Source organism: Oncorhynchus tshawytscha, linkage group LG01 (assembly GCF_018296145.1).
Source record: "Oncorhynchus tshawytscha isolate Ot180627B linkage group LG01, Otsh_v2.0, whole genome shotgun sequence".
NCBI lineage: Eukaryota > Metazoa > Chordata > Actinopteri > Salmoniformes > Salmonidae > Oncorhynchus > Oncorhynchus tshawytscha.
The window spans coordinates 12605995-12616262 of NC_056429.1; the positions used below are offsets into that span (position 1 = coordinate 12605995).

General features: G+C 37.9%; 1 protein-coding gene across 1 annotated transcript; it reads right to left on the reverse strand.

The window, feature by feature from the left end:
* Positions 1–4320: 4320 nt before the first annotated feature.
* On the reverse strand, positions 4321–8920 carry LOC121847260 (ladderlectin-like). The gene is made up of 3 exons (XM_042327743.1): positions 8738–8920; positions 4576–4690; positions 4321–4412 (listed from the first exon to the last, which is right to left on the reverse strand). Exons 1-3 carry the CDS (start codon positions 8918–8920, stop codon positions 4321–4323), a joined length of 390 nt encoding a protein of 129 aa, XP_042183677.1.
* Positions 8921–10268: the final 1348 nt, after the last annotated feature.

Here is a 10268-nt window from a genome sequence, read left to right on the forward strand (position 1 = left end):
TCTAGTCTTGCCCAACTCTCAACAGCGATACACTTTTTCAAGATGGCCGTACTTCTTCATTTCAGGAATAACCTCAGCCATTTTCCAACGACTGGTGACATCCAGTGGAAGCGGTAGGAACTGCAAACAACTGCCTCAGAAATATAGTTCCCCAATGAAAACTCATTGAATAGACAGTGACCTCAAGTTTTTTTTTCTGAATGGTTAGTCCTCAGGGTTTTGCCTGCTACATAAGTTCTGTTATACTCACAGACATGATTCAAACAGCTTTAGAAACTTCAGAGTGTTTTCTATCCAAATCGACTAATAATATGCATATCTTATATTATTGGCATGAGTAGCAGGAAGTTGAAATTGGGCACGCTATTTATCCAAAAGTGAAAATGCTGCCCCTATTTTAATACCTCAATCTAATTTCTGATGATGATATATATATCAATATGTTTAACGGACACATGCTCAAACTCATGCTCTTTTGATAGACTTAAATAGCTGCAAATTATCAAGATATCAAAGTGTAACCAACAAAAAGTAAACAGTAGGCCTATAGCAAATGGAGCATATGGCATTAATTGTTCACATGCAAATAGCATTTTTTGGTAGGCTAGTGCCCAGGGCATGCCATTCCGAAAGCAGCATTTATTTTTCAACTCAAAGCAATGATCCCAATCAGTCCTTAGTTTTTAAGTTATGCTCAGGTTAAACAAGGGGTATTCTATGAATTGGAATGACTGGAAATCTGACAGACTTTGTTCTTTGTTTCATGTAAAGATGTAGTTTAATCATATTATTATCTGTAGTATAAGCCTACATAAATAACACAAGTAAAATTAAACATTTATGGCTATGTAAACTCCAACATTCATTTATCCTGCAAAAAAATGTAGTTCAATTGGTAATATTAATTTGTTTTCTTCTAACGCCTCTTGAGCTATCATATTACATTACTGAGTTTGGGTAATCCAAAAGTTACATTACTGATTACAATTTTGAACTGGTAACTAGTAATTGTAACCGAATTACATTTAGAAAGTAACCTACAGTACCTAACCCTGGGCATATGGCACTGAATCATACAGTATAATGGTTGTTAAAAGCAGAATTTTGATAATATTACTAATATTAATATATTCACAGTGGTTATTTCCATTTAACAATGCTAAATGGTTTTTCTAACAGTAGGCATCAGGTTACTTTCCGAAATGTTGCATAAATGCTTGAAAGGGCTATTATTTTTACCGAACAACATTCAAGTTTACATAGCCCCTAAATGCTTTCAATTTCCCAATTCTATAAGCATGCCCAATTTAGGCAATTCATCATTCATCAGATTAGGAGTAAAATCTCTCTATTCTCGGCACTTACAATCATTAAGTGCTGACCTAGGTTTGGAAGATCTTATAGATGCCCACTGCAGTATCAACTGACACAGTGGGTTATAGTGGGACAGCATAGTAGGCAAGAGAGTGAACTATAGCATCACAAGTAATACATTGTTTTAATATTTCGAAATGTTTTGGTTTTAACATTCTGGAAGTTCTGTGGCAGTGATTTCAGTTTAGAATGTTGAATCCTCTGCGTTACACCATTCAAATGAATGGGGATAGAACACGCTTTATATGAGCAAAAAGATAGCAAAAAGCTATTTTGCAGCAATCTAAGGTGAGTCAGTCTGTACATCAGCCTGTATATGTCAATGTTGGTTTAATGTTTGTAGCATTAACATTTCAAGAGCAGTAGATAATCAAAATACGTCCCATTGAAGCCTATGGTTATAGTTCAAAAAAGTATAAATGATGTCAAAAACAACATATAAACTACTGCAAACAACAACACTCTTTTTCCCTTCAGACATCATTGCACGTGTGATAGAAGGGCACATGATGTACCACCATTTTTTAACATGCTGCTCAACGCTCCTCAACTTGGCAACAAAATCAATAACAATGTTGGTGTGGCGGTCAGTGGTGCTGTTTCCCTACTGCGGATTCCATCTTTAAACGGTTGTGTTCTAGTTATATGTGATTTCTTTGATACTGAGACCTCAGTTCTTCCTCACAGGACAGGCTATGGTTCTGGAGTGACGGATCTACATTTGATCACCAGAACTGGGCGAAAGACGAGCCCAATAACTATAACGGTGCCAGAGAGCCATGTGTTCAGATGAACTTTGGAGGTACAGTAAGCCCACTATCATTCACTGATCCATTCATCAAATTAAACGTTATTCATAGTAAGTATAACAAATAAATCTGACACACACACACTTTTATTTGAATTTTTGTGTTTATATCGGAATTGATTTGAGAGGCCATTTCTATTCTGTGTTTCCTCTTAAGGTAAAGATGCCTGAATGATGAATTATGTGGAAGGAGATATCCCTCTGTGTGCTCCATAAGGACCTGTTCAATACATCAAACTATCAACTGAAACAAGCATTCTACTGCGTAGTGTCAGCAACCTAACTGAAAATGTTTATGGTAAAATCAAATACTTTATGAAGATGATTTTTGCTGTAAAATTAAAGTTTAGTTACTTGTTGCAGACAATGTTGATGTGGTTTGTTGTCAATAAAACAGGTGTACACATTCTTTTCTCTCAGGAGTCATTATTAAACATGAATGATAGTTCCATAATTGTCAAATTTTTGAAGTGTTTCGTTAAGATAGTCTAAGATCTGGGAGTCTGTTCAGCGGTCATTTAAATTCTTTGAAATTCTTTCAATTATTCTTGGAGAATATAATTTATAATTGATTCTCTTGTATAACCAAAGAGGTTGTATTACTCAACAAACAACATGGATGTAAACAAACAATGTATATTGCTTTAAAATAAGTCAAACATTATCATGTGGTTGTCATAGACCGTTAGAGCACTGTCTATGAATTTGAGAGGTGTTACGTTTCCCTACACCATCCATTCTCTCTATACCAAGTAACGGGTCAGCCGTTTGACTGTTCTTTGAATCACAGAATGTCACTTTTTGTTTCCAAACTCTCACTGGTTATAGACATGTGTGAGTACAAGATGTGCTTGTTATAGCAAAATACAATGCTCAAAAAATAAAGGGAACACTTAAACAACACAATGTAACTCCAAGTCAATCACACTTCTGTGAAATCAAACTGTCCACTTAGGAAGCAACACTGATTAACAATAATTTCACATGCTGTTGCAAATGGAATAGACAACAGGTGGAAATTATAGGCAATTAGCAAGACACCCCAATAAAGGAGTGGTTCTGCAGGCTGACCAGCACAGACCACTTCTCAGTTCCTGTCTTCCTGGCTGATGTTTGGTCACCCAGATGCTGGCGGATCTTTCACTCTAGTGGTAGCATGGGACGGAGTGCCACAGCCACACAAGTGGCTCAGGTAGTGCAGTTCATCCAGGATGGCACATCAATGCGAGCTGTGGCAAGATCCGCCAGCATTCAAAAGTGACCAAAACATCAGCCAGGAAGCATAGGAACTGAGAAGTGGTCTGTGGTTATCGCCTGCAGAACCACTCCTTTATTGGGGGTGTCTTGCTAATTGCCTATAATTTCCACCTGTTGTCTATTCCATTTGCACAACAGCATGTGAAATTTATTGTTAATCAGTGTTGCTTCCTAAGTGGACAGTTTGATTTCACAGAAGTGTGATTGACTTGGAGTTACATTGTGTTGTTTAAGTGTTCCCTTTATTTTTTTGAGCATTGTATTTTGCTATAACAAGCACATCTTGTACTCACACATGTCTATAACCAGTGAGAGTTTGGAAACAAAAAGTGACATTCTGTGATTCAAAGAACAGTCAAACGGCTGACCCGTTACTTGGTATAGAGAGAATGGATGGTGTAGGGAAACGTAACACCTCTCAAATTCATAGACAGTGCTCTAACGGTCTATGACAACCACATGATAATGTTTGACTTATTTTAAAGCAATATACATTGTTTGTTTACATCCATGTTGTTTGTTGAGTAATACAACCTCTTTGGTTATACAAGAGAATCAATTATAAATTATATTCTCCAAGAATAATTGAAAGAATTTCAAAGAATTTAAATGACCGCTGAACAGACTCCCAGATCTTAGACTATCTTAACGAAACACTTCAAAGGATTTGACAATTATGGAACTATCATTCATGTTTAATAATGACTCCTGAGAGAAAAGAATGTGTACACCTGTTTTATTGACAACAAACCACATCAACATTGTCTGCAACAAGTAACTAAACTTTAATTTTACAGCAAAAAATCATCTTCATAAAGTATTTGATTTTACCATAAACATTTTCAGTTAGGTTGCTGACACTACGCAGTAGAATGCTTGTTTCAGTTGATAGTTTGATGTATTGAACAGGTCCTTATGGAGCACACAGAGGGATATCTCCTTCCACATAATTCATCATTCCAGGCATGTTTACCTTAAGAGGAAACACAGAATAGAAATGGCCTCTCAAATCAATTCCGATATAAACACAAAAATTCAAATAAAAGTGTGTGTGTGTCAGATTTATTTGTTATACTTACTATGAATAACGTTTAATTTGATGAATGGATCAGTGAATGATAGTGGGCTTACTGTACCTCCAAAGTTCATCTGAACACATGGCTCTCTGGCACCGTTATAGTTATTGGGCTCGTCTTTCGCCCAGTTCTGGTGATCAAATGTAGATCCGTCACTCCAGAACCATAGCCTGTCCTGTGAGGAAGAACTGAGGTCTCAGTATCAAAGAAATCACATATAACTAGAACACAACCGTTTAAAGATGGAATCCGCAGTAGGGGGAAACAGCACCACTGACCGCCACACCAACATTGTTATTGATTTTGTTGCCAAGTTGAGGAGCGTTGAGCAGCATGTTAAAAAATGGTGGTACATCATGTGCCCTTCTATCACACGTGCAATGATGTCTGAAGGGAAAAAGAGTGTTGTTGTTTGCAGTAGTTTATATGTTGTTTTTGACATCATTTATACTTTTGAACTATAACCATAGGCTTCAATGGGACGTATTTTGATTATCTACTGCTCTTGAAATGTTAATGCTACAAACATTAAACCAACATTGACATATACAGGCTGATGTACAGACTGACTCACCTTAGATTGCTGCAAAATAGCTTTTTGCTATCCTTTTGCTCATATAAAGCGTGTTCTATCCCCATTCATTTGAATGGTGTAACGCAGGATTCAACATTCTAAACTGAAATCACTGCCACAGAACTTCCAGAATGTTAAAACCAAAACATTTCGAAATATTAAAACAATGTATTACTTGTGATGCTATAGTTCACTCTCTTGCCTACTATGCTGTCCCACTATAACCCACTGTGTCAGTTGATACTGCAGTGGGCATCTATAAGATCTTCCAAACCTAGGTCAGCACTTAATGATTGTAAGTGCCGAGAATAGAGAGATTTTACTCCTAATCTTAGAATGCCTAAATTGGGCATGCTTATAGAATTGGGAAATTGAAAGCATTTAGGGGCTATGTAAACTTGAATGGTGTTCGGTAAAAATAATAGCCATTTCAAGCATTAATGCAACATTTCGGAAAGTAACCTGATGCCTACTGTTAGAAAAACCATTTAGCATTGTTAAATGGAAATAACCACTGTGAATATATTAATATTAGTAATATTATCAAAATTCTGCTTTTAACAACCATTATACTGTATGATTCAGTGCCATATGCCCAGGGTTAGGTACTGTAGGTTACTTTCTAAATGTAATTCGGTTACAATTACTAGTTACCAGTTCAAAATTGTAATCAGTAATGTAACTTTTGGATTACCCAAACTCAGTAATGTAATATGATAGCTCAAGAGGCGTTAGAAGAAAACAAATTAATATTACCAATTGAACTACATTTTTTTGCAGGATAAATGAATGTTGGAGTTTACATAGCCATAAATGTTTAATTTTACTTGTGTTATTTATGTAGGCTTATACTACAGATAATAATATGATTAAACTACATCTTTACATGAAACAAAGAACAAAGTCTGTCAGATTTCCAGTCATTCCAATTCATAGAATACCCCTTGTTTAACCTGAGCATAACTTAAAAACTAAGGACTGATTGGGATCATTGCTTTGAGTTGAAAAATAAATGCTGCTTTCGGAATGGCATGCCCTGGGCACTAGCCTACCAAAAAATGCTATTTGCATGTGAACAATTAATGCCATATGCTCCATTTGCTATAGGCCTACTGTTTACTTTTTTGTTGGTTACACTTTGATATCTTGATAATTTGCAGCTATTTAAGTCTATCAAAAGAGCATGAGTTTGAGCATGTGTCCGTTAAACATATTGATATATATATCATCATCAGAAATTAGATTGAGGTATTAAAATAGGGGGCAGCATTTTCACTTTTGGATAAATAGCGTGCCCAATTTCAACTTCCTGCTACTCATGCCAATAATATAAGATACGCATATTATTAGTCGATTTGGATAGAAAACACTCTGAAGTTTCTAAAGCTGTTTGAATCATGTCTGTGAGTATAACAGAACTTATGTAGCAGGCAAAACCCTGAGGACTAACCATTCAGAAAAAAAACTTGAGGTCACTGTCTATTCAATGAGTTTTCATTGGGGAACTATATTTCTGAGGCAGTTGTTTGCAGTTCCTACCGCTTCCACTGGATGTCACCAGTCGTTGGAAAATGGCTGAGGTTATTCCTGAAATGAAGAAGTACGGCCATCTTGAAAAAGTGTATCGCTGTTGAGAGTTGGGCAAGACTAGAAAAGTGGCGTTAGTTTCCGCTTGTCCTGTGTTGAAAACAGATAGACCCGTCTTCAATTTGATCGATTATTAAGGTTTAAAATACCTAAAGTTGTATTACAAAAGTATTTTGAAATGTTTTGGCATAGTTTACAGGTAACTTTTGAGATATTTTGTAGTGGCTTTGCGCAAATTGGAAGCTCTTTTTTTCTGGATCAAACGCGCCAAATAAATGGACATTTTGGATATATATGGAAGGAATTAATCGAACAAAAGCACCATTTGTGATGTTTATGGGACATATTGGAGTGCCAACAAAAGAAGCTCGTCAAAGATAAGGCATGATTTATATTTTATTTCTGCGTTTTGTGTAGCGCCTGCAGGGTTGAAATATGCTACTCTTTGTTTACTGTTGTGCTATCATCAGATAATAGCATCTTATGCTTTCGCCGAAAAGCCTTTTAAAAATTTGACATGTTGGCTGGATTCACAACGAGTGTTGCTTTAATTTAGTATCTTACATGTGTGATTTAATGAGAGTTTGATTTTTATATAATTTTATTTGAATTTGCCGCTCTGCATTTCCCTGGCATTTGGCCAAGTGGGACGTGACTGTCCCCCTATCCTAGAGAAGTTAAAAGCCCTGCTCTCGGCCTCATTCAATTAAACTAGTTATTGACAGTATGGAGCACAACACCATGGGGGATCTGCAGTGCAGGTGTTGCAAGAGTGCATTTTTCACTGGCTGTCCACTAGTCACAAAAACAATGATTGATAGACAGCTTGAACTTCAATTCAACCATTATTGGGTTAAAATACACATATACATTTGTGAACAGTCACCCACAACTTCAAAAATGTGGATGCCGCAAATAGCTAAATGAGAGAGCAGCAGTGTGATTCACATCAATAATATGTAGATATCAATAATAAGTGGTATCCGTATCGCCCGTAGGCTACACCACTGCTGTTGTCCTAACCTCCAATTGTTTATTCAAGTTGGATAATCTTTGGATGTGGACAGCAGTTGCTCCCTTTGGAAGACATTGCCCTGTGTGAATTTAAGTATGCTCTCTCTAATTCTCTCTTTCTTCTTTCTCTGTTTCTCAGAGGACCTGAGCCCTAAGACCATGCCTCAGGACTACCTGGCATGATGACTCCTTGCTTTCCCCAGTCCACCTGGCCGTGCTGCTGCTCCAGTTTCAACTGTTCTGCCTGCGGCTATGGAACCCTGACCTGTTCACCGGACGTGCTACCTGTCCCAGACCTGCTGTTTTCAACGCTCTACAGCAGGAGCGGTAGAGATACTCTAAATGATCGGCTATGAAAAGCCAACTGACATTTACTCCTGAGGTGCTGACTTGTTGCTCGACAACTACTGTGATTATTATTATTTGTAAACATTTATACATTTATTTGTTAACATTTATAAACATTTGAACATCTTGGCTATCTTCTGTTATAATCTCCACCCGGCACAACCAGAAGAGGACTGGTCACCCATCATAGCCTGGTTCCTCTCTAGGTTTCTTCCTAGGTTCTGGTCTTTCTAGGGAGATTTTTTTACCATGGTCGTCTGAAGGGTGCTATAGAGTTCACAGCTGGCGAAGCCTCATTGCGATTGGCTATTCACCATAATTTGTAACATGTCAATGATCATCATCACTATCTTTCCTTTGTCGTACCTCAAAATGTCATGATTACCAGCTGAGATAAACTTTAGTGACTTGATTTTACTCCTGGCTCAGAGTTTGTCTGAGCAGTGTCTTAACATCACCCCAAAAGTTGGGAGTTATTTTTGTCTTAAAACAGGTTTAACGGGATTCATTTTCTGAGACGTTTTGTGAGTACGGCCCTTACTTCACAAGTGACCCTTGACATATTGATGAGTATACCAAAAATCCTCTAAATCTGTCAGTATACTATAGCTGGACTGTTCAGGTAGAGTAGACCTTTCATTTTTGAGTCATTTTCTATTAAGGTATTTGAACTTTTCATCAAATATGACAATTGGGTACCTTTTCCACATTTGCCTGAACAGCATCATATCCTCCAATCCAGGTCAGAGGGAAATCACCAGTCTTGATCAACACCACCGCCTGTAGAAATTGGGACTCCTCAGAGCTGTGCACAGACGCCAGGTTTGCTCCAAGGTACTTTACAGTGTTCTGCACAGACGTCAGTTTTCTTCCAAGCAACATACAGTGGCGCTAGAGCAAGCCATAGACAAGGACAAAGACATGTCATAATGTAGGTATTAGTCAGTTGTCCAGTCTTTGTGAGAATGTGTGTTCTGGACTCTCACAATTAAATATTGGCCATCACAACTAATGTTCTTTCAAATAGGCTCATCGAGATATTAGTGTCTACATTAGTGTCTTAATGTGTGTTAATGTCTTAACTCATGGCCTGTGGGTTCCAATATACAGGAGTTCTGACTCCAAACATTAAATAAATATTGCAAAGCCTAGAAAATTCTAACTAGACAATAACTTGAAGGGGAGGTTCAGTATTTTACATACTGGACATCCATGTGATGCCTGTTAAAATAAGGCAAAATCCCCTTTAAGGTAACATCACACCAAATAAGCAAGTTGATTTCAATGGAACTTCTTTAATTCACAGTAGAGGGTAAGCATTATACCTCTGCTTCAGGCCATGTCCTTGCAGTCTGGACAAACATGAAGCAGCGTGAATTAAACTGGAACCAGTCTTTGGGGCATGGGCTTTTTTATCTGCTGCAGATGCCACCATAGCATCTGTAAGGAGAAGACACAGGACACGTTAGAAATTGCAGGCAACTTTCAAGGTGGGTTGAGACTGACTGATCTACAAATCGCCTGTCATCATAAATAACTACTCAATATTATTTGTAGATCAGTCCTTCCACACAAACACCACCCCTCCCCTGCTACAAAAAAAATTATGATGTAAAGTGTGAGGTGAACTCTTACTTGCTTCATCCAGAGTTACGGCTTCGCCCAGTGCAACGGCAGCGCTGAGAAGCAGAAGAATGGTCAACATCGCCATGGTGATGTCTCCTGGGAGAGAAAGAGAGAGCGAGAGACACACACAAAGACAGACAGTGAAAGAGAAGCCATCAAGTCAAAGTCAGTGAGTACTTCAGAGTGTAGGTAAGTTTCCCTAACCTCTCTTGGAGTACCCCCAGCCATTCCACTTATCGGATATATTCCAGTACTATTACATTAGAGCAGATTCAGCTAATGTAGGGCTGAGGAATACCAAGTATCATCTGTTCCACCACATAGAGGAGATTAGCCAAGCACACATGAATATGCATGTTCCCAAATGGCACCCTATTCCATATATAGTGCAGTACTTTTAACCAGGGTTAAATGTGCTCTATGGGCCCTGGTGAGAAGTAGTGCACTAGTGCACTATATAGGGAATAGGGTGCCATTTGGCATGCATTCAGATACAGTATTAGATGAACAGATGTTGAAATCTCACCTTCTAAAATGTTCCGTTGTAGCTTCACTTCTTCGGAGATCTTCAGCGGTCTTCCCTGGGTATCTCTCTCTGTCCTGC